A 27,928-nucleotide genomic window follows, 5' to 3' on the forward strand; every position below is an offset into this window, starting at 1 on the left:
ATATAACCACTGACTAACCTCTAAAAATACCACACACATACACACTGTATACATAAAAGATAGATATTACCTTTAAACATATTAGGAAGAGAATAACTGTCATATTAGTTTTTCTAACAGCCAAGACATTAAACAAAATAGAATGTCCATTTTTTCTTATTTCCAAAATTCCTCAAATATCTATATAAAACGTAAATCTAGTTACTCTAACACAAATCAGAGTACCTACCAAAATATTAATCTCAATTTGTTAAGAAATTACCCTTAAAATTTTTTTTTAAGCTGATAATCATAAGGGACATAAAGTGGGAAATACAGACACAAAAGTCCTATGACTTGTAATTACTTACAGCCTTGGGATAATGTTTCCAGCATACTGTACAAGTTCATAGAGATCTGCCACTTTTCTTCCTTTAGCAAACTCATCTGTCAGGTAGACCTCCAAGTAGTGCAGTTCATCAGAAATGGCCATATCTTTTAATTATGATTAAGGACTAAAAATAATGATAAGCCAACCTAAGCAAAACTCTGAAACTTCTTGGAGTCATTATTAACTACTGGGCAGATATCTTAAGTTTTAGTCCTTTAAGAGACTGTTCAAGCCAGGTGCAGTGGCTCACGCCTATAATCCCAGCACTTTGGGAGGCGAAGGCGGGTGGATCACGAGGTCATGAGTTCGAGATCAGCCTGGCCAATATGGTGAAACCCTGTCTCTACTAAAAATACAAATATTAGCTAGGCATGGTGCTGTGTGCCTGTAGTCCCAGCTACTCAAGAGGCTGAGGCAGAAGAATCGCTTGAACCTGGGAGGCAGAGGTTGCAGTGAACTGAGAGAGCGCCACTGCATTCCATCCTGGGCAACAGAGCGAGATGTTGTAAAAAAAAAAAAAAAAAAGGAGAGAGTGTTCAAGTAAAGATAGAATTTTAGTTGGGCTTATCTTACTTTAACGTAAGGGTTTTAAAGAACATGTGGTGAAGCAAAGCAGTAAATACAGTGGTTACCTGTCAGACTGCTAATGGGTTTTGAAATGGCAAATGATTAAATTCCTGTCCATCTGAGAGTGCTGCATAACAAAATCTAAGCATTAAAGAACCAACTGCCTCACAGCCTGAATATCCTTCATGAAGGGTCTGAAAATTGAGATGCACTGACAACACACTTAAACACATTTAAGCATAAGAAAGAAAGGGGTACTCTTAAAGTGTTTTTCTCACTTAGCATATCTGCATGGAGGTGTGCCATGTGACTAAGATAACGAAGAATAAGACAACTCCAGAAAAAACTTCATCAAGAACGAACAAAATTGCCTTATCAAGAAAAAGGTATGGTCCAAATATTTAGTCTTCAACATTCAAAAGATACAAAGTTCATAGTAGCTCTTTGGTGATAACATAGAAGTCCGGAGTTCACCGAGCATATTAGACGCATGTTTTAGAGCATCCATAAGCTTGTTTTTGTCCTACAGAAATACCGAGAGAATAGATAAGAAGGCTTAATTTAAACAAACATTTATCTTGGTTGTACAAACTCTTTACATCAAGGACTTTCTACATAGTTTTAAAAGAATACAGCACTTAAATGATATAACCACATAAAAAAAATCAACTTTAGTTTCACCTTGCCTTCTCTACTGAAAGGAAAAAGATGCATGATTCTTAGTAAGACTTACATATCTAGTACTGCAAGCTTCTTGACAGACTGCTAATCTTTTCAAGCTATAGAAACTAGGAAACTAGTCCATTAATCACATTTTACCTGCAATCAAGAGAACTGGCATATCCATTCAGTTGAAGCAATATACTATCCTGACATGGCTTTGTCACAGGTTAAAGACTCTTCAGAGCTGCCTGAAATGACTATCCATGTTAAGTTTGCTTTCCTCTTGCATTCCTCAAACCCTCCCAATGCCCATATGTTCCACTTAACTCAGAAATGCAGGCAATTCCTTGAGATAGGGGAAACACTATCCATACACAGAAAGAGAAAGAAGCAAGCAACTGCAAACCTATCTTCTCCATTCCAAGACATTTATTTTTCATTTCCAATTTGTTGGGAATGAAACCAATAAAAGATACAAGAACATATTACTTTATGCTTTAGAAACTTTAAGACATTTTACAAAGGTAAGATAGCATCACCTTCTTCACAGTAACTTACAGCTTCAAGTACCAACCAATCCAGAGAATCTACAGTATATACACAGATAATCTCTTACTTTGCCTTTTAGAAGATGACGATATAAATGTTAAGTATAATTTTTAAGCTAGTTTCTACAATGTATTCAAGAAATAAAGTTTTCAAAATATTTAGAAAAAAAGCTGAATAATTCAAATGCAAAGCATTTAAATCCATTCATTCAACAAATATTTACTGAGTACCTACTATATGGTAAACACTCCTCAAGTCTGAGGTATAGAACTAAGAAGGCTAGTAATTCTGATCAGACACTGGTGTGGTAATAATACAGTAATACGTAAACAAAAGGAAGGGTCTCTCGTTCTTCCAAGCTTGTATTCTAGTGGGGAAAACAGACAATCTCAAACCATAAATATACATGTGAGTAAACAGGGCTCTTTGTTGAAATTGCTCTCCACACAGTGCTTGAGAGAAATGAGACTGAAGACAGATGCTGGTAGACAGTGAAGATTAGATTTACCAGAAACAGTGGTGCCACCTAACTCTAGGAATCACTGCAGATGCTTCCTTAGGAACACATGGACTATAACTGTGCCTCCCATATTTCCATTCTTACCAGGCATCTCTTCATTTGGAATGATTGGACCTTCACAGCCTGTATGGCTTCATCCAAGAGCTTTTCCTGCTCATCCTGAGGGGACTGCTGTGTTGTAGGCTGAAAAATAAAAAATTCCACTAACGTCATAAGCACATTCTTCTAGCAAATATATTACTTCTATAGTTCTAGCCATAGTTCTTCTCCAAGACTGTCACAAAAGGATCACGCCAGCTCTGTACCTCAAGCCATTCGCCAATTATTGACAGCTGCTGCCCACAGAGCCGTGCCCCATCACTGAAGTTAACAGAATAAGATTGACAAAGGAGAACAGTACAAAGGATTGCCTCTCTCTCAGAAACTGACTCAACATTCTTGTAGTAGGCTGGCCTCAAAGAAACTTGCAGTTCAAGGCTGTATTCTGCTAATACTCTTGAATCCAACCTGGACATAGCCATCTGACCAATCTAAGTCTTATGGTAGGTATAGCCGAAACCAAATCTCTAAAGCCTCTCTTTTCCTCCGGACTACTTATCATCTGCATTTTAGTTTTAGACAGACTAAGGAACTAGTTTACGAGAACACTGACCAGCCCCTCCTTGGCATAACAAAAGACTAAACAGCCTAGAAATAAAATAGCTGAAAATGTTAGTGACTTTTAGTATAAAACAATAAAGAGCACTCTCCTCAAATAGCTTACACCATTTCAAACATGCAGATCTACAGCTACAGTGGACAAACTATATCTAGACACTCTTCTCCTCGCCATCAGCAAAAATCTGCTTGCAGAAATCAATTCAATCTCCCTGCCAAGAAGAATTAACCACTTCTTCAAGTCATATAAACACTGTTTACATCTCCACCACAGCATGCATCATATTACCATTATAAATGGTCATTTTTACATCCTTGGGTCCCAACACACTGCTTTAATATGTAATGGATGCTCCATAAATGCTCACTGCATAAATGAATACAATGGTTTTAGAATGTTTAGATATTTAACCAAAAAAATGACTGAAGAATTAACAGATGGATAAACAAATTGTAGTATATATATCCAATTACAGAATATTAGCCATAAAATGGAATGAAGTATGCTACATGCTACATAAACAAACCTAGAAAACATGCTAAATTAAAGAAGCTAGACATAAAAAGCCACATATTATATGATTCCTCTTATATGAAATAGGAACAGAAAGACTGATGATTACCAGGAGGGAGGTTGGGGGAAATAATTGCTTAATGGGTACTGAGTTTCTTTTGGGGGTAGGGAAAATGTTTTGAACCTAAAGGCGGTGATTGTACAATATTGTGAGCCTACTAAATGCCACTGAATTGTTCACTTTAAAATGGTTAATTTTATGTTATGTCATTTCATTTGATTTTTTAAAACAATGACTAAAGACAAAATACCTCTCACATAATGAGTTGAAGAGGTGGAAGGCAAGGACTTATACATAAAGCTGCAAGTAAAATCTGGTCTGTTTCATTATCTAAGAAAAATCAAAACAACATGTCATTTTGAGATTAACAAAGAAATGTGAGTCACATAAAACCCACTTATGAATGAGAATAGTTTAAAAAATTGAAGTTCCAAAATTGTTCTAATTTTGGAAAGAGAAAAAGGTTAATTGAATAATAAGCAAGGCCATGCATCTCCCTTTTTTTCCCATGACATGCTAGTAAAGTGAGCTCTGCCGCAAGCACTCTTCCTCAGAAGCATCAACAAATTTCAAAGAAACAGTTAGGTATTTTTTAAACTTCACTTAGAGGGAACATGAATTTATCCTAGCAGAACTATTACCATAAAATGCTGGTTTCAGAGGCAAGGATGACACCGGCATTTAAAGATTCTGACTGAATAAAATTTACTATTGATCATGGGCTAATGATCTCTGAACTTTAGTGAAACCAAGCCATCATTTGGAATTTTTTGGCTCCTTACCTCTGAATGCAATAGATTTAATAATAAATTGAATCAATGGATTTAATTAAGTTCAATTGATCCATTTAGAGATAAACAGTGATATATCTAAATTTTTTTTCTTTTTTCATGATACATTTGGATATCTTAATTAAAAATGACTTCTTATTGTGGTAAAATATACCAAAAATTTACCATTTTAATCACATTTAAATGTATAGTTCAGTGGCATTAAGTACATTCACATTATTGTACAGTTACCACATCTATCTCTAGAACTTATCTTTACAAATGCAAATGGAAACTGTACCCATTAAACTCCCATTCCAACCCCCCCAGGCAATTCTACCTTCTTTTCTCTGAGTTGACTTCTCTATATACTTCATATAAGTGAAATCATATAATATTTTTCCTTTTATGTCTCACTTATTTCATTGAGCATATATTCAGTGTTCGTTCATCCATGTTGCAGTGTCTGAATATCCCTCCTTTTTTTTTTTTTTTCTGAGATGGAGTTTCACTCTTGTTGCCCAGGTTGGAGTACAATGGCGCAATCTCAGCTCACTGCAACCTCTGCCTCCTAGGTTCAAGTGATTCTCCTCCCTCAGCCTCCTACAGAGCAAAGCAAAGGTCATCATGAACTGATCACCTGGAAAACTACTCTCCATTCAAACAATGTGCTTTTGTTTCCTCTTCTATAAAACAGAGATGAGAGTACCTGCACCACTGTTATAAAGAACAAATGAAACCATGCAAAGCTCAAAATGTGCCTACTGCTTAGCAATAAGTACTTAATAAATGCTACAATTATTATTATACATTTTTTGAGACGGAGTCTGACTCTGTCGCCAGGCTAGAGTGCAGTGACAAGAGCTCGGCTCAGTGCAACCTCCGACTTCCTAGTTCAAGCAATTCTCCTGCCTCAGCCTCCTGTGTAGCTGGGATTACAGGCATGCACCACCAAGTCCAGCTAATTTTTGTTTGGTTTTCTTTTTTTTGAGATGGAGTTTTGCTCTTTTGCCCAGGCTGGAATGGAATGGCCTGATCTCGGCACACTGCAATCTCCGCCTTCCGGTTTCAAGCGATTCTTCTGCCTCAGCTTCCTGAGTAGCTGGGATTACAGGCGCCTGCCATTACACCCTGCTAATTTTTGTATTTTTGCTAGAGACGGGTGTTTTGCCATGTTGGCCAGGCTGGTCTCGAACTCCTGACCTCGTGATCCACCCACCTCGGCCTCCCAAAGTGCTGGGATTACAGGCGTGAGCTACTGCGCCCGGCCAATGTTTGTATTATTAATAGAGACGGGTTTTCAACACGTTGGCCAGGATGTTCTCCATCTCCTGACCTTGTGATCGGCCTGCCTCGGCCTCCCGAAGTGCTGGGATTACAGGTGTGAGCCACTGCACCGGGCCTACAATTATTATTATACCCAGTTCAGATGCCAATAATTATCTCCACTTATGTTAGAAACCTATTACGGTTCAATCACCCTGTTCATTGTATTGTAGATGTAATCTGACAATACAATGTAAACCAACTGTAAAATGAAAACTGATCTCTTCAAAGATACAGAATATGGAGTTAATGAAATAACTATTTAAAAAATGATGGCATGGCATACATTAACAACTGAAGCAGTGAGAAATAAGGATGACCAGAGCATGAGAACTTCAAAATATAATTTGACCACCAAATGAGTCTAACTTCATTCACCAATACATACCACCAAGAATCCTCTAATGGAGCACACTGAACATTCTTCATCTATTAGCAATACCTTTTCTTTCCACCTGGAGAATTTCTGTCCACCCTCTACATAGTTTCAGTTCACTTGTAACTTCCTGTAGTCCTTCCCAAAATCCCCAGGCAAAACTATCCCTCCATGACCCCAAAGCACTGAGTTAACAACGCTAGTAAAGCAATCCTTCTGTATTACAATTAAGTTCTATAAGTGTGTCTCCCCCGGTAGCCTCTTAAGTTCAAACATTAGTACCCAGCGCCACAGTCCGTTGACACTGAAGGCACACAAGATGTTTGATGAATTTTAGTGGAATCTGGAACTTCAGGGCTGAGAAGGGCCAAAGGGGCCAACAGTTGCTTCCGGATGCAAAAGTACGACACCAAGAAGACTAAGTGACCTGCTTAAATTATAAAAACTGTGAAAGAACAAATACTCAAGTTTCCTTTCCCAATAAAATTCATGAGGACAAGACTGTGTGTCTGGCTGATTGCTCCCAACTGGTTCACCCAACAAAGAATTCGTGTGTAATACACCCTCAATTAAATATTTTCCATTACAAAACAATATAAATGTCAATCCATAAATGCTGGGAAACACAAAAATCCTAAAAAGTTAAATTTTTATGCCAGCTTGTATCAATTCTCAATTGCAAAAATTCTGAAAAGCAGGCAAAAATCACCTTGTACGGCAATATCTTATATGAAAATAGTATTTGTAAAACATTTAATCCTTTCTGGCATTAAAACATTTAAAGTGAAATCTGTTTCCAGGCTTACAGATTTACAGAAGCCTGTCTACACAAAGTGGATAAGATAATTAAAGCTGACATACAGTATACCCTCAAAAATATTACTTACACAGTGCAGGCTACGTCAAATGCTAATAAAATACAAGTGACAACTTGCCTTTGTGGGAACCAGACACAAAGATTCAGTTTGAGGAAGTTCAAGTTTACCGGCCAACAGCCACACCACGATTTACTGCAGTCATAGAGGAGCCCTACGGAGAAGAACTGCTTCCAACCAAATACTTGGATTTCATCAATAGAGAGACAAAAGACTTAACGTGCGCCCAATGCACAAATGCTAAAGGAAACAATCAGTCTCCTTTCCCAGCGTCAGGATTACAAGACAGCCTGAGTCCTTCCAGGAAATTCACGTAAGCAGGTCCCCAGAACTCTGTGACAAACACTGCCGCAGAAAGCGGGTTTGAGGTCAAGAAAGGCCAAGGAACCACTGCGACCCCTCCAGGAGGCCGTGTGGACAGCCGAGCACAACCAGGCACAAAGGTGGAAACGCAACATCTGGGCGGGTCCCGGCGCCACCTCCGTGTCTCAGGGCCTCCGCGCGCCGCGGGGGCTAGACGCTCAGACCTAGGGCAGCGGGTTCCCTCGTGGCAGGCAGGTGGCCGATTCCACTGAGAAGAGGCCGCAAGCCTTGATGGATCCCAAAGCCTACAGGCCAAGTCACCCCCACAGAAAGGCCGCCCCGTCTCTGAGCAACGGCCGCAGCCAGGAGCCGCCGCCCACCCCGGCAGTCAGCCCGCCAGCGGCCTTCCTCCTCTGGTCCTCTATCCCACAGGCCAAATCGGGCTGGTCTCAGTCCCAACAGGTCTCGGGGCCCCTACTCCTTCCGCTAGTGCCGGGGGCAGTGAGAGAGAGCAGAAGCTACAAGAAGGGTCGGCCCGAGTCCCGCTGCCCCCTCAGCACTCACCATGGCGACTCCCCAGAGCCTGCAGCAAGCGGCACCCACCCCGCGCGGAACCTCCCGCGGTCATGTGACACTGCGGCCCCCTCCAAGCCCCGCCCTCTCTAGCCCCGCCCCCGGACCCTGCAGGCGGCTTCTCGATTGGCCTGCTTCTAGGATCCCAAGTCTCGCGTGTTTATTGGCTCTGGCTACTTAACGCTGGATGGACAGACCTGGACGCGAGCCAATCTCAGCACAGCGTCTGAGAATGGGTAGGGCAATGCAAGGCAGTGGGGATCGCCCGGCGGCAGGCAGTAGACAGCAAGAGGGAAAGGCAGTGTGTGATGAGTTTGTCAAGAAAAAAAAGGAATGGGTGGCTGGGGAGCAGACAAGTCCAAGGTCTCTGTATCCATCCGCCTTGGCGAGTGCGCTCGTGACGCACATGCGCAAAAGGAAGATCCCGATTGGCTTGTGGGACGGTCTCAATCTGGTCCCAACCAATCCAGATGTGCCGGAGGTGGGGCCTGGCTCTCACTGGCTGGCACAGCGTCTGCGCGCCGGTTTCGTCGCCCCGCGGCGTTCGCCGGAGTTGATCACTTTAGTGGGGGCGGCATGGGGTCGGAGCTGATCGGCCGTCTAGCCCCGCGCTTAGGCCTCGCCGAGCCCGAAATGCTGAGGTGAGTTCGGCAGCGCAAGACCAGGGCTGGGCTTCCCCCTCGCGGCCCTGAGCCCTCAGGCGAGACCCGCGCCCTTCCCAGGCGACGGGCGGCGCTGGAGTGACGAGGAGCGCTGGGGCTGGACGGGGTTTAGAACTTACTTCAAGAGAAACTTCCCGGCGGTGGGCTTGCTTGAGGTGTCAAGAAGGGCGATGGCAGACGTCCCTGGGAACAGCCAGCCCTGTCTGTGGGTGGCACAGTGGTAGGGAGAAGAACGAGCCCAGGAGAACTTCCGCTCATTCCGCTGACGCCTACTGCGGTCGAGGTTACAGCTGCGAGCCTGATATCGTGGCGCAGAGCCCCGCTGTCTGTAAAGGGCGAGGACTGTGTAGACCTTAAACTGGGGTAATATGCCGGAGCTACCGGACTTGAGGTGGAGAGCGGCCTAGCGGAAAACTCGGGAAGGCAGGTTCCGTTCCCGCTGAGGCCGGATTGATGGAAGGTGCCGGGCGAGGGAAGCTGTGGCAAGAGCAGCCCAGGCAGGGACGACACCTCCTGTAAAAGCCTTCGGATGGGAAGCGGGATCTGGAGTTCGGAATAAAGCCATTGTAGCTAAAACGTAGAGAGCAGGACCAGGCTCAGTGCTTCAACAGTCAGGCGAGCGAAGGCAAGGAAAAGAGCGCTTGAAAAGATTGGAAGACACACCTGCATGCAGGACTCGGTAGTCATTTAGAACAGCGGTTCTCAAAATATGGTTCCTGGATCAGCAACAGCCGTATCATCTTGTCACTTGTTAGAAATACAAATTCTTGGGCCCCACCATAAGCATACTGATCAGTCACTCAGCCTGGGACCCCGTAATTTGTTTTCACAAGCCGGAAGGTGATTTTCGCATACAATGAAGTTTAGGAGCTACTGATTTAAAGGAAATGGAGGGGGGAGTGGGGGTAGGGAAGAGGAACCCTGGTCTAACCTGCCTGCCTCTGAAATAGTTCATGCTTGTTCCAGTAATGGAAGGAAGGAAAGAAGGGTTTTTTGTCGAAATTTAACTTTTGCCTGAAAAGTTTGAGCACAGTGATGTTTGGAGCCAGTTCTGATTCTGTCTTCCTCTCTTCAGAGGATATGATCTTCATTCCCAGCCCCAGATAAATGTGCACTGGAGTTAGGCTTAGTGTGACATTCATCAGGCTGTAGTTTTTGTTTACCAAAGTGTTGAGCAAACTTCTGAATAAGAGTTGTAGCTAACACACTGCCCTTTTAACCAGGAAAGCAGAGGAGTACTTGCGCCTGTCCCGAGTGAAGTGTGTCGGCCTTTCTGCACGCACCACGGAGACTAGCAGTGCAGTCATGTGCCTGGACCTTGCAGCTTCCTGGATGAAGTACCCCTTGGACAGGGTAAGTAGGTCCCACCGAATATCTGAATAATCCAGTGCAACACTGAAGCTCTTTTAACTTTTGGTTGAAATAAACCCCAGTTAAAACTCTTGTTTTGGAATTGCCCTGGCTATTCTTGTATAATTTCTGGAAATAATGTTGAATCATTTTGAGTTGGAAGAAAAAAATTTGCCACGTTTTCTTTACTCTTCACTGTTTTCCCTGACCAACTCTTTCTTGGGAAGAGGCCATCTTCCACATTGCTGCTAGCATTATCCTCTTTTTAAAGCACATATTTCAAAACCCCTATGCTTTTCCTCTAATATGACGGTGCTTGAAAGAACAAGCTTTGGGGTCAGGAGGAGTTCCATATTGAGATCAAATCTCCACACTAGCTAGCTCTTTTAACCTCCAGTGTGCTCACCCATAAATTGAAGATAAAATATCCAATTTCGCTAGATTATTATAAGGATTAAGTGTACGTAACACTGTTAACACAGTACTCGTGTCATAATGATAAGCTTATTAAATGGTAATATTAAAAACAGCTTTGTTGATTACCATCAAACTCTCCAGCCTCTCTTGAATCTTGGCCTCAAGCTACAGTATTCACATCACAGATTCTCCACTTCAGTGATTTGTGGCTTTGTAAATGCAGTGTCTTGTTTTTTCCTGCAGTACTCTTCTGGTAAACTCCTATTTGTCTTACATGACCCTGCCTGATTGTTATATTCTTTATGAAACTTGCCTTAACTCTTCCAGGCAGAGCTAGTTTCCCCCAGTGGATCCTCCTGTTTCCCTTCCTACTTTCCTTTTCCTCTTTCTCTTCTCTATACACACACACCCCTGCCCCCCACTCCACTCCCACTACTTCTCTCCTTCCTTTTCCCAATAAATTACACATTAGCAGCTTTGTATAAACACAAGTAACCATATATGTGTTTCCTGTGGTTTTTTACTACCTGTTTGACTATATTGTGTTATAATTTTAAATCATCTGTGCATAGGCATGACTGTCTTTGTGTAGTTTGAACTCTTTTTGAGAGCAGTGCTTCCTCTGCCTGATGTGATTACTAATTTTTTGACTGAGTGAAGCTAAACCTTTAGGTGGAGTGACTTGCCACAAAATTAATTTTGAAAAGTTATACCACTTATTAAACAAGTGTTTAAGGGTACTAATAAATAGAACTTAAGGTTTTTATGATTCGTGTATGTGTTTTTCCTTTCACAGGCTTATTTAGTTAAACTTTCTGGTTTGAGCAAGAAGACATACCAGAGCTGTCTTAAATCTTTTGAGTGTTTACTAGGCCTAAATTCGACTATTGGAATAAGAGACCTAGCTGTACAGTTTAGCTGTACAGAAGCAGTGAACATGGCTTCAAAGATACTAAAAAGGTATGGGGCATAAAGAACCTTAATTGAAAATGTATACCGATAGGCTGGGTGCAGTGGCTTATGCCCATAATCCCAGCACTTTGGGAGGCCAAGACGGGCGGATCACATGGTCAGGAGTTCAAGACCAGCCTGGCCAACATGGCCAAACCCTATTTCTACTAAAAATACAAAAAATTAGCTGGGTGTGGTGGCACCCAGCTACTAGGGAGGCTGAGGCAGGAGAATTGCTTGAACCCAGGAGGTGGAGGTTGCAGTGAGCCAAGATCGTGCCATTGCATTCCAGCTTGGGCGACAGAGCAAGACTCTGCCTCAGGCGGGAAAAAAAAATTTATACTGATAGATAAAGAAAAATTATCTACTGTCCTATTCTGGTTAATTTTCAGTCTTAAAAAAATAACTCATGTTAAAGTGACAGTGCACATATGTAATGCATTTTAAAAGCTTGTAAGTTCTGGTTTGCACTTTCAGTCTCTTTTGAGATAATATTTTCTAACATATGATTCTGCAATAACCTCTCCTTTAGCTATGAGTCCAGTCTTCCCCAGACACAGCACGTAGATCTTGACTTATCCAGGCCACTTTTCACTTCTGCTGCACTGCTTTCAGCATGCAAGTAAGTATTTCTTTAAACATTCAGAAGAGTTCCCAATTTATAAGTGGGTTTTCTATCCTCAAGGAATACTTCTAGTTTAGTTGATTTCAATTCAGAGCATATTTTCCCCGATAAATATTAGGAATATTGGCCAAGTGACCATATTCCCAGTTTGTCACATAATACAGCTAACAACTTGGAACTAGTGTTACCAGAATTCCACTAGCCAAATAGCAGCTGTATACATAAGCTGGGAATTCTGATTTCAGTCTGCCTTTTATAAAAGAGGATATCTGTCATTAAAACAATGTTCTTGTATAATTTTCTGCTTATATTTCTTAAAAGGTACTGGCTGGTGGGAGGCAGAGGTTGCAGTGAGCCAAGATTGCGCCACTGCACTCCAGCCTGGTGACAGAGCGAGACTCTGTCGCAAAACAAATAAAAGGTACTAGCTGGGCCAGGTGTGGTGGCTCCTACTCGTAATCCCAACACTTTGGGAAGCTGAGGCAGGAGGACTGCTTGAGGCATGGAGCTCAAGACTATCCTAGACAACATAGTGAGACTCCAATCTCTTTAAAAAAAAAAAAAAAAAAAAGGGCCAGACGAGATGGCTCATGCCTATAATCCCAACACTTTGGGAGGCCAAGGCGGGCGGATCACCTGAGGTTGGGAGGTTGAGACCAGCCTGACCAACATGGAGAAACCCTGTCTCTACTAAAACTGCAAAATTAGCCTAGCATGGTGGCTCATGCCTGTAATCCCAGCTACTCAGGAGGCTGAGGCAGAAGATTCACTTGAACCCGGAAGGTGGAGGTTGCAGTGAGCCTAGATTGTACCATTGCACTCCAGCCTGGGCAACAGAGCAAGACCCTGTCTCAAAAAAAAAAAAAAAAAAACAAATTAGCTGAGTGTCAGCACATGCCTCCAGTTGTGGTTTCTCAGCTACTCAGGAGGCTGAGGCTGAAGGCTCACTGGAGCCTGGGAGTTCTTGGTTAGAGTGAGCTATGGTCATACTACTGCACTGCAGCCTAGGCAACACAGCAACAGCCTGTCTGAAAAAAAAAAAAAAAGTACTGGCCACAACTGTTCTTCAAGGAATTTATAACATATTTCAGTGGTAAATTCTCCCATCTGAATCTTAGAATTGTGGGTTATCTGTATATACTGAAATGTTACTTTGGATTAGTAATATCTTTGTCTAAAGTTGTCTTTTTTTTTTTTTTTTTGAGACGGAGTCTTGCTCTGTTGCACAGGCTGGAGTGCAGTGGCGTGATCTCAGCTCACTGTGACCTATGCCTCCCAGGTTTAAACAATTCTCTGCTTCAGCCTCCTGAGTAGCTGGGATTACAGGTGCATGCCACCATGCCCAGCTAATTTTTATATTTTTAGCAGAGACAGGGTTTCACCATCTTGGCCAGGCTGGTCTTGAACTCCTAACCTCGTGATCCACCCACCTTGGCCTCTCGATTACAGGCGTGAGCCACTGCACCCAGCCAAGTTGTCTTATTTATATTGCCGGCAAACTCTTTAGGAAACAAAATGTAGTTGGCCCGAATGGATTTCTCACTGTCTACCCACTAATTTTGGTATGTTGACTCTATTAGCTACATACCTAGGAGTATTGATTGGCATTTGTAGAAAACATCTCTTTAATTTAACAAAAGTGTGTTCATATAGGCAGGAAGTGTAGCTGTTATGGCAGAAAACAATAAGAATAGTCAACCCTACTTTTGAAACCATATCATACCAAGTAAAAAAAAGGTCTTGACAGGTTTATTGTCCTGAAGAAAAAGTTTATTTTGTGTTTTTAATTAGTGGTTGCTGTGGAGTGTTATTAGGAGAGTTCATTTTCAGGGTGGGATGGGGTTGTTACATCCCTGTAATATAAATATCCTGCGGGTTAAAATGAGTTGAACATTAAAAAGTTCTGTGATTGTCATTCAGCAACTTAATCTGAGATTTACTAAAGAGTTCTAAAAGGCATGAAGCACTACAGCAAATGTGTTTTATGTGCTTCTTTTGTTATAAAACAGATCCTATGTTCATTTTAACTCTCAGTCCAATAAACAACTAAATAAACAATTTAGCCAAATTTGCATGATTATAGATAATGACATGTTTGACTGAAGGACAATCTAGACAGAGGCTCGTAAAGCATGGGCAAAAAGAAAATAAGTTAATTATCTGGTTGGCCAGAGAAGAAAACTGTATTGGTCTTGAGAAAAGCAACTTACGAAATTGTTTTGTAGGATTCTAAAGCTGAAAGTAGATAAAAACAAAATGGCAGCCACATCCGGTGTAAAGAAAGCTATATTTGATCGACTGTGTAAACAACTAGAGAAGATTGGACAGCAGATTCACAGTAAGTATTCTGTAGTTCAATAATGTGTCATTTGAAAATGTAGTACTTTTGCTTGTAAAAGTCAAGTATTTTCAAATGTAAACTGGCTGCTTCCTAAATTCTGTATTGCATATGGACCAGGCATATTTTTAATGATCTTTCTAACCTATGATTCCATGAATCTATGCCTGGAAAATAGATTCTCCATTAACGTTCCCATGTTGAATACCAGCTTCTAGATACATAAGCCAGGATAGAAAAGATTCTCAAGTCTGACAAGAGAGGCCAAAGAAAAGAGAAATCTAAGATCATTTGTCTTCTTGTCTTCATATTTTATTAGTTAAGGTGTCTAATTTTATTTGTGATCCAAAACATGCCCAAATGCTGAAATTGAAGATAGGAGAAAAATTAACCTTGATAACACTTTTCTTTTTCTTAAAGGAGAACCTGAAGATTTAGCTACTCCACCACGGAAGAAAAAGAAGATAGTGGTTGAACCTCCAGCAAAGGGTAAGTTTTACTAACACAGTGCTGACATTGACATTTTATGCAGTGCAGTCCAGTGGTGCCCTAGCAGCTTGCGTGAGAGGAGTACAGTTTTAAGTAAATTCTGACTGTGAATCATTTGATAAGACCAGTTTTCCAAGCAATCAATAATGGAAGTAACATAGGTATTAGGTAATTAAGAATATGGCTGTCCTGGCACACGAGCTTATTCCTGTAATCCCAGCACTTTGAGAGGCTGTGGCAGGAGGATTGCTTGAGCCCAGGAGTTCCAGACCAGCCTGGGCAGCTACAGTTAGGTATTTGTCTTACCTGGGCATGGTCTGATAGGAAGTCCCTAGTTGTATACCCAATCAGCTGGTTGGCTGTTTGTGATTGACTGGGATTATTTTTGTCTTTTGGAGGTTCTTTCCCCCCACAAAAAAAGAAAAGTTTTTAAGTTCCAGTTTGCTTATAAGAGCTTTAGCAACAGAGACAACCTCAGGCAAATGGCTGCCTTATTGTTTTAATACCACCTACTGGCTGTGTGATTTTTTTTTTTTTTTTTTTTTTTTTTTGGCGACATGGCCTGGCTCTGTCACCCATGCTAGAGTGCAGTTGCATGATCTTGGTTCACTGCATCCCCCGCCTCCTGAGCTCAAACCATCCTCCCACCTCAGCCTCCTGAGTAGCTGGGACTCCAGGTGTGTGCCACGTCACCTGGCTTTTTTTTTTTTTTTTTTTTTGGGAGACAGAGTCTCGCTCTGTCACCCAGGCTGAAGTGCAGTGGTGCCATCTCAGCTCGCTGCAACCTCCGTCTCCCAAGTTCAAGTGATTCTCTGCCTCAGCCTCCTGGGATTACAGGTGCCTGCCATCATCCCAACTAATAATTTTTTTTTTCGTATTTTTAGTAGAGGCTGGGTTTCACCATCTTGGCCAGGCTGGTCTTCAACTCTTGACCTCGTGATCCACTCACCTCAGCCTCCCAAAATGCTGGGATTACAGGTGTGAGCCACCTCGCCCAGCACATGTGGCTAATTTTTGTATTTTTGGTAGAGGTGGGGTCTCACTGTTGCCCAGGCTGGTCTTGAACTTCTGGGCTCAAGTGATCCACCCCCCTTGGCCTCCCAAAGTACTGGGATTATAGGCATGAACCACTACACCTGGCCACTGGCAATATGATTCTAAGAAAGTCTATAATTTCTGTGAGCCAGAATTTCCTGATCTATAAAATGTGATTAATATTCTTACCTATTATGGAGTATAGTAGGGGTTAAATGAAATAATGCTATTTAAAGTACTTGGTTCGGTGCCTATCAAGTACCAATTAAGTGCTTGATAGATGTTAGTGATTACTAGATTTCTTGGAATGTTTGGAGTGTAAGGGAGAGAAAATAGTGATAGCTAAGCTAGGTGTGGTAGTGTGAGCCTATAATCCCAGCAACAGTCCCAGCCGTCCAGGAGGTGGAGGTGGGAGAATCAGTTGAAGCTAGGAGTTTGAGTCCAGCCTGAGCAACATTGCAAGACCCCATCTCAAAAAAAAAAGTGGTAACTGCTGTTTCCCCACTTCATTTCAGTATCTTATTTACTACCATTTTCTTAGACAGTTTAAATAAGTTTACCTTTTTAAAATTTCATTTCTAAGCATAACAGTTTTGAAATTGCTTTTGATAATTTTCCCTCAGAAATGGAGAAGGTAGAGGAGATGCCCCATAAACCACAGAAAGATGAAGATCTGACACAGGATTATGAAGAATGGAAAAGAAAAATTTTAGAAAATGCTGCCAATGCTCAAAAGGCTACAGCAGAGTGATTTCAGCTTCTGACTGGTATGCATTGCAAACTGATAGTACATTGCCACCTCCAGGAAGGCTTGAGGGCCTTGGAATTTTGTTTAAACTTTTTTTTTTTGAGATGGAATCTCTCTAGGTCGTCCAGGCTGGAGCGTAATGGCACAATCTTGACTCCCTGCAACCTCTGCCTCTCCGGTTCAAGCGATTCTCCTGCCTTAGCCTCCTCAGTAGCTGGGATTACAGCTCCTGCCACCATGCCTGGCTAACTTTCATATCTTTAGTAGAGACAGGGTTTCACCATGTTGGTCGGGCTGGTCTCGAACCCCTGCCCTTGTGATCCACCTGCCTCGGCTCCCAAAGTGCTGGGATTACAGGCATGAGCCACCGCACCTGGCCTTGTTTAAACTTTTATAACAAGGATCCTAAGACTGTTGCCTTAATAGCAAAGCAGCCTGCGCAGAGGCTGAGTCTGGGCAATGGGCTGGTCCCTGGTGTGGGCAATATCAGACCAGCCACAGTGCCTGATTGGTACAGCTTCATGCACTCTCCTACAAAATGGAATTGGAGGCCCAGAGCAGTGGCTCACATCTGTAATCTCAGCACTTTGGGAGGTTAAGGTGGGTGGATTGCCTGAGATCAGCCTAGCCAACATGGAAAAACGCTGTTTCTACTAAAAATAGAAAATTTAGCTAGGTATGGTGGTGCATGCCTGTAATCCTAGCTCCTCAGGAGCCTGAGGCAGGAGCATTACTTGAACCCGGGAGGCAGAGGTTGCAGTGAGCTGAGATCGCGCCACTGCACTCCAGCCTGGGTGACAGAGTGAGACTCCATCAAACAAACAAATAAATAAATAAATAAATGGAATTGGAGCCGTTTCGCTTTGTTTCGAGTGAATGGCTGTCCCTTTGTCTTATTCAGAATGTAAAATTCAGTCTGAATGGCCTCGTACAGATTTTACTTCAGTTTTTGTGTAAGATATTTTTTATTTGACTGAATCAATATATTGTACAGCCTAAGTTAATAAATGTTATTTGTATATGCATTCAAGTTGTACTTGTCATCAGTTTGGCAGAATCCTCCTTATGCTAAAAGCTATGTCTACTCTAACAGGAAAAAGCCCAGGTTCCTGTCCACTGAGCCACACTGCCCACCAGACCACAAACTCAAATCAGACTTCCTGGGTTTGAATCTCTGCTCAGCCATTTACACCTGTGAAACCTTTAGCAAATTAATAAACTTCTTTATGCCTCATCTATAAAGTAGCAGTTGAAATGGTACCACCTCATAGATAATGCAGAAGAGTATCTGAGCCAATACATGTAAAGCATTTAGCACAGTACCTGCTATGAGTAAGTATTTAGAAAATATCAGAATAGAGAAAATCTCACATCTGGAGGTCTCTTAATAAATTAAACATTAGCACCTTTTTATAAAATCAAGATTTTTAAAAAATATCTACATATTGAAAAATGTAACCTTAGTAAATTCTGCTTATTTTAAGACTATGGAAAAGGACCTTTTCATGGATGGTAAGTTGCTGAAGGCATCATGCCAGACATGATTTTAACCAAAATTAAGAATATATGATAAATATTTCTATGGTAAAGCGATTGCATCCAAATGTTTAAAATCTACTTAGAATTGCATCAGTAGTAATAGTGGTTTCCTTTTTTCTGCTACAGGTAATGAATAATACCTGCCACACAGACCTAGAATGACTAAAGGTGATGTCTCTTTTTTTCCCTCTACCCTTTTCAGTTTTAGAACTTTAGCAGACTAAGGCTAAAGAAATATCACAATGAAATGATCCCAACATAAGCATGTGTGGCAAGGCCTTTGGTATTGGGGAATGAACAGGAGCTTTGGAACCACACAATCCTGTTTAAATTCTGGCTCTGCCACTTCTCCCCTAAAAAAGCCCAAAACCTTACAGAGCCTAAGATTTCCTATTTATAAAATAGAAAATCTGGGCACAGTGGCCTACACCTACAGTCACAGCTACTCAGGGGCCAAGGCAGGAAGATCACTTGAGCCAGAGTTTAAGTCTGTAGCATGCTGTGATCACACCTGTGAATAGCCACTGCATTCCAGCCAGGGCAACATAGGGAGACCCCATCTCTTAAAAAAAAAAAAAAATTAGCTAAAATAGAAATACCTGCCTTGTGAGGATTAAAGGTACTGCCATATTTGTTAAGTACATGGCATTTAGAAGGCATTCACTAAATAGCTTTTGTTATGGCTTTGACCCAAAATAAATCTTCCTCATTTAAGAAGGTATGTAATATGAGACCCACCACAGTGGCTCACCCCTGTAATCCTAGCACTTTGGGGGACTGAGACTGGCAGACTGCCTGAGCTCAGGAGTTCAAGACCAGCCTGGGCAACATGGCAAAACCCCATCTCTAGTAAAGATACAAAAAATTAGCCTAGCATGGTGACAAGTTACTGTAGTCTTAGCTACTTGGGAGGCTGAGGCACAAGAACTGTTTGCACCCAGGAGGCGGAGGTTGCAGTGAGCTGAGATTGTGCTGCAGCACTCCAGCTTAGGTGACAGAATGAGACTGTCTCAAAAACCAAAACCAAAAAAAGGTATATAATTTGTTATTTGGTGCAAAGACTTAAATTTCTAGCTTTGAGTCAAAAGCAATGTACTTATCACCCTGTAAAATTAAGCATATTCACTTTAAAATTGTAATAAAATGTATGTAACAAAATATACTATCTTAATCTTTTTAAAGTATGTATGGTTATCTATTATATAGTCACTTTGTTTTGCAAGCAATCTCCAGAATTTTTTCATCTTGCAAAACTGACTTATGATTAAACAACTCCCCATTCCTCCCCGCGTCCTCTGACAACCACCACTGTACTTTCTCTCTCTAAATTTGCCTAAGGATTCATATAAGTGGAATCACAGTCTTTGTCTTTGTGACTGGCTTTTTTTACTTAATATAATGTCCTCGAGATTCATCCATGTTATAACATGTCAGAATTTCCTTCCTTTTTAAAGCTGAATAATATTCAGTTGTATATACCACATTTTGTTTATTCATCCATCAGTGGGACACTTGGGTTGCTTCCTCTTGACTGTTTTGAATAATGCTGCTATGAACATGGGTGTACAAATACTTCTTGGGGACCCTGCTTTCAGTTCTTTGGGGTATACACCAGAAATTGGATTGCTAGATCATATGGTAATTCTATTTTTATTTTTATTGATTGATTGATTGATTTTTTGAGACGGGAGTCTCACTCTATCGCCCAGGCTGGAGTGTAGTGGCACGATCTCAGTTGACTGTAATCTCTGCCTCCTGAATTCAAGCAATTGTGCCTCAGCCCCGAGTAGCTGTGATTACAGGTGCCCACCACCACACCTGGCTAATTTTTGTAGTTTTAGTAGAGACAGGGTTTTGTCATGTTGGCCGGGCTGGTCTTGAACTCCTGACCTCAAGTGATCCACCTGCCTTGGCCTCCCAAAGTGTTGGAATTACAGGCATGAGTCACTGCGCTCAGCCTCTATTTTTAAATATTTGAGGAACTCCCATAGTGTCTGTAACTGTACCATATTACATTCCCACCCACAGTTCATAAGGATTCCAATTTCTCTACATCCTTGCCAACACTTGTTATTTTCTAGTTTTTCTTTCTTTCTTTTTTTTTTTTAATAGTAGCCATCCTAATGAGTGTAAGGTATTATTGTGGTTTTGATTTGCTTTTCCCTAATGATGATTAGGGAAAAGATGTTGGGCATCTCTTCATGGACTTGAATAGACATTTTTAAAGAAAATATACAAACAGCTAATATTTTGACCCTTTTTGAATCAGGTTGTTTGGTTTTTGTTGTTAGATATTAACCCTTATCAGATATGATTGGCAAATATTTTCTCCCATTCCTTGGATTTCCTTTTCACTCTGATGATTATGGCCTTTGATGCACAGAAGCTTTTAATTTTGATGTAATCCAATTTATTTTTATTTCTGTGGCCCGTACTCTTGCTGCCATATCCAAGAAATCATTGCCAAATCCAATGTCATGAAGCTTTTCCCCTATGTTTTCTTCTAAGAGCTAAATGGTTTTCGCTCTTACATTTAGGTCTTTAATCCATTTTAAGTTAATTAGGCACATTCACTATTAAATTACCCTATTGTGATTCTGATAAATCTAAAATTTCTGAGCCTTGTTTAAATACCATATGAGAATAAATATAAGTAGTATTGCCTGTTAGTTTTTTTCTTTATGTCATAAAAGCAAGTAATGGTAATTATTTTTATTCTTTGGAATATAATACATACTTATTTTTTAAATTAGCTGGGGAGTGAAGGAATTAAAGCAGTCTTGCCCAAGTGCCCTCCTAGGAAGTCTTTCTACAGTTTTCCAACACAATTACAATCCCAGTGATGGATGCTGTGATGGTTAATACTGTCAACTTGATTGGATCGAAGGATACAAAGTATTGATCCTGGGTGTGTCTTGTGAGGGTGTTGCCAAAAGTAGATTAACATTTGAGTCTGGACTGAGAAAGATAGATCTACCCTTATTCTGGTGGATACCGTCTAGTCAGCTGCCAGAGAATATAAAGCAGGCAGAAAAACATGAAAAGGAGAGACTGGCCTAGCCTCCCAGTCTACATCTTTGTCCCGTGCTGGATGCTTCCTGCCCTCAAATGTCGGACTTCAAGTTCTTCCATTTTGGGACTTGGACTGGTGCACACCTGTAATCTCAGCTACTCAGGAGGCTGAGGCAGGAGAATTGCTTGAACCCAGGAGGCAGAGGTTGCAGTGAGCTGAGATCACGCCACTGCACTCCAGCCTGGTGACAGAGCAAGACTCCATCTCAAAAAGAAAAAAAAAAAGTAATACAGGCTCATTATAAGGGAAAAAAAAAAAAAAGATTCAAAGGGTTCAGAAAGATAAATGAAAAGTGGAATTCCCCTTCTCCCAGTCACCCACTTTTCACACTCCACTGTTTCTTGCATATCCTACAGTTTTTTTATGTATATGTAAGCATGTCTCTTCATAAGTGGGACGATACCATATATACATTTTATAATTTTTTTTTAAAGGAAAGATGGCTTTCAGTGTATCTAGATCTATCTGTAACAGCTGCGAGGTATTCCACTATATGGATGTGGCAAAATTCATTCAACTAAACTCAAACAAATAGACATATGTTGGTTGTTTCTATTGGTCCTTTAGCAATAGTGCTATAGTAAACATTTTGCATAAATCTCCATACAGTTGTTTAAGTATGGAGGGATAAATTTCTAGAAATAAAATTGCTGGATGAAAGAAAGCATGGGCATGACTTTTATTTGGATACATATCCATCAAAGGTGGGAGAATGCCATTTTCCCCACACCCTCACCAATTCTTTACCAGTCTGAAAGGTGAAAAAGTGGGCCCCAACTACCTTTTAGAGTTTCTCTGCCCAGCATTTTCCAGTGACTATACACGCAAATGGAAAAGTCCCATTAGAAATAGTTGATCCAACACAATTGCAATCAAATGTTTGAGCTAAGTAAGTACACACCAGCAAAGTACTAAAAATATCCAGAAAAACTCAAGCTTCATAAAACCAAATTTCAGATCAGGGATGCTAAAATCCACATAGCTCACTTGTGTGATCCTGGTGTAAACAGACTCTTCAAATGAACTTTGGAGGGAAATCATTTCTCTAGGTAAGGAATAACAGCATAAAGGGAAAATAAAATAAAATTAATAGGTACAGGATTCTCTCTAGATCTGCCCTGTCCCATATATGCCACTAACCACATGTGGCTATTAAACATTTAAAATGTGGCTAGTGCAACTGCAGAACTGAATTTCTGTTTAATTTTAATTCTGGTAAGAGTGATACTTCAGTTGCTGGAAAACTGTTAGGTGTGTTTCAAACAACTTGAGTATGTAAATATATTTTTCCACAGTAAGTTTTAGGAAATCTAAATATAGATTAAGTATGTCTGATGAAAACCTAGCAACTGAATTGACTGGTTCCCTCCCCCCCCGCCCCCCAGGTTTGTTTTTTTCCCCTGGAGGCAAAGTTTTGCTCTGCCACCCAGGCTGGAGTGCAGTGGTGTGATCTTAGCTGACTGCAACCTCCGCCTCTTGTTTAAGTGTTTCTTGTACCTTAGCCTCCCACATAGCTGGGATTACAGGTGTGTGCCACCATGCCCAGCTAATTTTTGTATTTTTAGATATGGGGTTTCACCGTGTTGGTGAGGCTGGTCTCTAACTCCTGGCCTCAAGCAATCTACCCACCTCAGCCTCCCACAGTGCTGGGATTACAGATGTGAGCCACCGCGCCCAGCCTTGATATGTGTTTTTAAAACGTAAAATATATCAGATTTTGGAGACTTAGTATGAGAAAAAGAATACAAAATACCTCAATTTTTTTTTTTGTTCGAGGTAGAGTTTTGTTCATCACCCAGGCTGAGTTCAGTGGTGTAATCTTGGCTCACTGTAACCTCCACCTCCTGGGTTCAAGTGATTTTCCTGCCTCAGCCTCCCTAGTAGCTGGTAAAATATCTCAATTTTATATTGATTACATATTGAAAATTTTAAAATACATTGTTATATAAATTGTTAAAATTGATTTTCAATGGGTTTTGTTAGAGAAGCTACTAGAAATTTTTTAAATTACGTGTATAGCCTGTATTATATTTTTGCTGAGCAGTGCTGCTCTAGATATGGTAATTAACTACCTTTTTCTGGGGAGATGATTCATAGCATTCCCCAGAATCTTAAGTCCAAAAGAAGGTATGAACCATAATAGAACTACAAAATATACTCTAGCTCCTTCTGGAGGCTGCACTCAAAAAACCTTTTAAAGAAAGATAACTGACATTTAAAAAATAAGACATTTTACCAAATCACTGTCACTGTCTCATCAAAGGACAGCTTCCAACAGCTGTTTTCTGATGTCCATTCTTCAGCTGACCAAATTGGAGCAGACCTAGACTTGCTAGTACTGAAACTCTTAGTTCCCAACAAGGGTTAGCCTTACAGAGGAAACTTAACAACTTGAGAACTGCAGCAGCAGGATAACGTCTCCACCTGCCTACCTCTCTGTCAAAAAAAAAAAAAAGAGCCTCTGTTATGGGATAAAAGTCCTGAAAGGTGGTGAACCTGTTGCATGTCTAATTAAAATCTAAAAGTCACTACATTGACTAAAGCTGCTTACCCAAGGCTTAGCATGGTGGCTTATGCCTGTAATCCCAGCACTTTGGGAAGCCAAGGCAGGTGGATCACCTGAGGTCAGGAGTTCAAGACCAGCCTGGCCAACATGGTGAAACCCCATCTCTACTGAAAATACAAAATTTAGCTGGGCGTGGTGGCAAATGCCTGTAATCCCAACTATTTGGGAGGCCGAGGCATAAGATATTTGAACCCGGGAGGCAGAGGTTGCAGTGAGCAAAGAATGCACTCCAGCCTGGGCGACAGAGCAAGACTCTCTCTCAAAAAATAAAATAAAATAAAATTGCTCATCAAGAAAAAAATGAGAATAGTACAAAAATCATGTAGAAGCAAGGAAATTAAAAAGACTGTATAATTTTCAGTAAGTAAAGTACTCCTTTTAACCATTTTATAAGTTGATGAAGTATCTAAATATACATGTATACAAGTTTGTAAATGTATTAGTTGAAGCTGAGTGTGGTGGCTCACGCCTGTACTCCCAGCACTTTGGGAGACTGAGGCAGGTGGATCGCTTGAGCTCGAGACCAGTTTGGGCAACATGGCAAAACCCTGTCTCCACTAAAAATACAAAAATTAGTTGGGTGTGATGGCAGGCACCTATAGTCCCAGCTACTCAGGATCGCCTGAGCCCAGGAAGCAGAGGCTGCAGTGAGCCAAGATCATACCACTGCATTCCAGCCTGGGCAACAGAGTGAGGCTCTGTCTCAAAAAAAAAAAAAAAGTGTTAGTTGTTTGCCATGTTGAGAACAGTGTCATTTCAGTAAAGGGATGACATGGCTACTCTAATGCATGTAGAAAAGTGTTTAAATGTACAGTGGGCCCTTGAACAATGTGGGGGTTAGGAGTGCCTACCCCCTTGGATTTGAAAATTTGGGTATAACTTTTGTCTCCCCAAAAACTTAACTCCTAATAGCCTACTGTTGACTGGAAGCCTTATCAATAATATAAACAGTCAGTTAAAACCCATACACACACATACATATGTGTGTTTGTGTGTGTGTGTGTGTGTGTGTATGCACATAACTATATATATATATATATTTTTTTATTTATATATTTATGGTTTTTTTTTCTATACGGAGTCTTGCTCTGTTGCCCAAGCTGGAGTGCAGTGGTACAATCTTGGCTCATTGCAACCTCTGCCTGCCGGGTTCCTGCTTTAGCCTCTTGAGTAGAGATGGGGTTTCACCATGTTGGCCAGCTGGTCTCAAACTCCTGACCTCAAATGATCTGCCCACCTCAGCCTCCCAAAGTGCTGGGATTATGGGTGTAAGCCACCATGCCTGGCTTATATACTGTATTAAGCTAAGGAAAAGAGAATGTTATTAAAATCATAAGGAGGAGAACATATATTTACTATTCATTATGTGGAAGTGGATCATCAGAAAGGTCTTCATCCTCATCATCTTCCTGTTGAGTAGGCTGCAGAGTGGGATGAAGAGGAGAGCATGGTGTTGTTATCTCAGGGGTGGCAAAGGCAGAAGAAAATCCACGTATAAATCGACCCATGCAGTTCAAACCCATGTTCAAGGGTCAACTTTACATGTAAATAGAAAGTGTGCATGTCAAGTGATAACACTGAGAATGGTATACTCTTAGGCAGCAGAAGAGCAGCTTTCCTTTATATCTCATGATGTGTTCTTCTCAGAAAGCTGAGCCTCATTACATTCTTATCTCTTTCATAAATTGCCTATCAGCTTCCAGATTTACAAGACCAGAAATTTATAACCAAGAAAGAGGGGTTAGGACAGGGCAGAATTAGGAGAGAGGTGGAGTTGTGTGGAGCTTTAAAAATCACACTCAGTGCTGGGTGCAGTGGCTCATGCTTGTAATCCCAGCACTTTGGGAGGCCAAGGTGGGTGGATCACCTGAGGTTGGGAGTTCGAAATCCATCTGACCAACATGGTGAAACCCTCTCTCTACCTAAAATACAAAAATTAGCCCGGCATAATGGCAGGCGCCTGTAATCCCAGCTACTCGGGAGGCTGAGGCAGGAGAATCGCTTGAACCCAGGAGGTGGAGGTTGCAGTGAGCCAAGATCACACCATTGCACTCCAGCTTGGGCAACAGAGTGAGACTTCGTCTTAAAAAAGAAAAGAAAAACACACACTCAAAATGATCACTGCTCTGATTTGGCTATGACAGTTGACATACTTTGACATTTCAAATGATGCTGATTCTCAAAATGGAGCATAAGTTAAAGCAAGTTTGAAGATCACTGTCAAGCTTGAAGATCACTGTCCTAAATTCACGTGACTTGACACAAGAATGGGGTAGTACAATAAAATGTCAGCTCACACCTGAACAAATCAAAATTCTAATTCTTTGTACTGGAGGAGATAATACTGAATAACATGACCCTGCAAAGTAGTCTACCGAGTTCTTTAATCAGTGTGAGTTTAGAATTTAAATTCGACATACGCAAAGTACCTCCCTAAAGCATCCCTACACTTACCACCAAAAGTAGGTATACTTGAAAGATACACACAGCATTTCACACAGTGATCTTACAAGGCAGAAAAAAGCGTTCTTAGGAAGCTTCTTTACAGCCACTTTTCATCCACAAGGAAAGCAGCAGCCATAATCATCTTTACAAAATAAGTGTAATCAGTAATAGCAAAAAGCCAAATTATTTAACTTTTTGAGTCATCTCTTCACTTCACCACTGGCCTCAGTAATTTCTGGACCCATTGGAGCAGCAGAGTTGAAGATTAGGGAGAAGTTGGAAATTTCCTTAACCTGTTGGCAGCAGTCACCACGTAGAAATGTTTCTTGAAGCAAGGAGAGAATAAAAGAAAAGAAAAGGCATGTATTTTAGACAAGTTGCTTTATGAAGAAACAGTAAAAGGATTTAATGAGTCTAGCTGCTTGGGTTGGTTTAAAACTTTTAACCTAAGGGAGACAAGTTTCTAAAATAATTATAGAATAGTCACATGACTTTCAGGGGCATGTTTGGAATAAATATCAAGTGGGACTATACATCATCCTGACTTCCTTCCTTCCTTCCTTCCTTCCTTCCTTCCTTCCTTCCTTCCTTCCTCCCTCCCTCCCTCCTTTCCTCCCTTCTTTCCTTCCTTCCTTTTTTCTTTCTTCTTTTTCTTTTTTTGAGATGGGGGTCTTGATTTGTTGCCCAGGCTGGAGTGCAGTGGCGTGATCTTGGCTCACTGCAACCTCCACCTCCTGGGCTCAAGCAATCCTCCCACCTTAGCCTCCCAAGTAGCTGGGACTACAGGCAAGCGCCACCACACCTGGCTAATTTTTGTCTTGTTTGTAGAGATATGGTCTCACTATGTTACCCAGGCTTATCCTCCGCTTTTCACATGAAAAATGGCGCACCCAAGAACAGTGTCTTATTTTTATTTTTTATCAGCCTACATCATGCTTTGATAGAACAGTGTTTTTCAGATTGTGATTCACAACTGAGCAATGGGTCATGAAATCAAATTGGTGGGTTGCAAACAGCATTTTTAAAATAAAACCAAGTGGCATAGAATAGAAAATATCAGAATACATCATACTCCGTTAGAGAAAATGTTGTGATTTTTTTTTTTTTAAACAGAAAAGAAAAAAAATCACCCAGGCTAGAGTGCACTGGCGTGATCATGGCTCATTGCAGCCTCAAACTCATGAGCTCAAGTGATCCTCCCCACCCAGCCTCCCAAATGGCTGGGACTATACATGCAGGCCACCACGCCTGGCTTAGTCAAATTTGTGTGTGTGTGTGTGTGTGTGTGTGTGTGTGTGTAGATGTGTTTCCTGGTATGTGTGTACAAGTATATGTATACTGGTGTACTGGCTCCATACATAAAGGGTTTCGTTTATGTTTTTGGATCCCCAGTGAGGATCTAAGTCCATATTAAATTGTCGGAAGCCACTTCTCTGGATCACAGTTGCTTTTAAGATTTTATGTCCATGGTACTAAACAATTCTGTTGTAAACAAAATTATAAAGCTTTAAAAGCTTAATAGAGCTTTCTTATCTCTTATTTCTGAAATGTGGAGGAATTGGCCCT

The 27,928-nt window shown here is 41.2% G+C and overlaps 3 protein-coding genes across 11 annotated transcripts in view; 1 reads left to right on the forward strand and 2 right to left on the reverse strand.

Moving 5' to 3' along the window:
* VPS35 (VPS35 retromer complex component) overlaps positions 1–8,221 on the reverse strand; it is a 30,632-nt gene extending 22,411 nt beyond the window's left edge. Inside the window, exons 1-4 of one of the 2 annotated variants that reach the window (XM_032271521.1) lie at positions 8,116–8,221; positions 2,754–2,852; positions 1,364–1,460; positions 351–474 (exon numbers count right to left, since the gene is read on the reverse strand). In XM_032271521.1, coding sequence (XP_032127412.1) covers positions 351–474; positions 1,364–1,460; positions 2,754–2,852; positions 8,116–8,118 — 323 coding nt within the window. In that variant the 5' untranslated portion in view covers positions 8,119–8,221. Of the gene's footprint in view, positions 1–350; positions 475–1,363; positions 1,461–2,753; positions 2,853–7,308; positions 8,094–8,115 lie in introns of those variants that run through there. The other variant, XM_032271522.1, reaches the window with a different exon arrangement.
* A 183-nt stretch (positions 8,222–8,404) lies between these two features.
* ORC6 (origin recognition complex subunit 6) lies at positions 8,405–27,801 on the forward strand. Of its 2 annotated transcripts, none has more exons than XM_032271524.1 (7): positions 8,405–8,765; positions 10,010–10,139; positions 11,350–11,513; positions 12,037–12,126; positions 14,355–14,467; positions 14,888–14,956; positions 27,755–27,801. In XM_032271524.1, the coding sequence occupies exons 1-7, from the start codon at positions 8,458–8,460 to the stop codon at positions 27,763–27,765; spliced, it is 885 nt and encodes a 294-aa protein (XP_032127415.1). In that variant the 5' UTR covers positions 8,405–8,457; the 3' UTR covers positions 27,766–27,801. The 2 variants fall into 2 exon arrangements, with proteins under 2 accessions (XP_032127415.1, XP_032127414.1); XM_032271523.1 differs by lacking the exon at positions 27,755–27,801 and adding an exon at positions 16,615–16,875 and having other exon boundaries at positions 8,407–8,765.
* The window catches only part of MYLK3 (myosin light chain kinase 3), a 58,377-nt gene continuing 56,486 nt past the window's right edge, over positions 26,038–27,928 (reverse strand). For all 7 annotated transcript variants that reach the window (XM_032271520.1, XM_032271518.1, XM_032271515.1 and 4 more), the window contains one exon: positions 26,038–26,687. In XM_032271520.1, coding sequence (XP_032127411.1) covers positions 26,628–26,687 — 60 coding nt within the window. In that variant the 3' untranslated portion in view covers positions 26,038–26,627. The remainder of the gene's footprint in view (positions 26,688–27,928) is intronic.

This window comes from Sapajus apella, unplaced genomic scaffold (assembly GCF_009761245.1).
Source record: "Sapajus apella isolate SASKATOON/1434 unplaced genomic scaffold, GSC_monkey_1.0 scaffold235, whole genome shotgun sequence".
Taxonomy (NCBI): domain Eukaryota; kingdom Metazoa; phylum Chordata; class Mammalia; order Primates; family Cebidae; genus Sapajus; species Sapajus apella.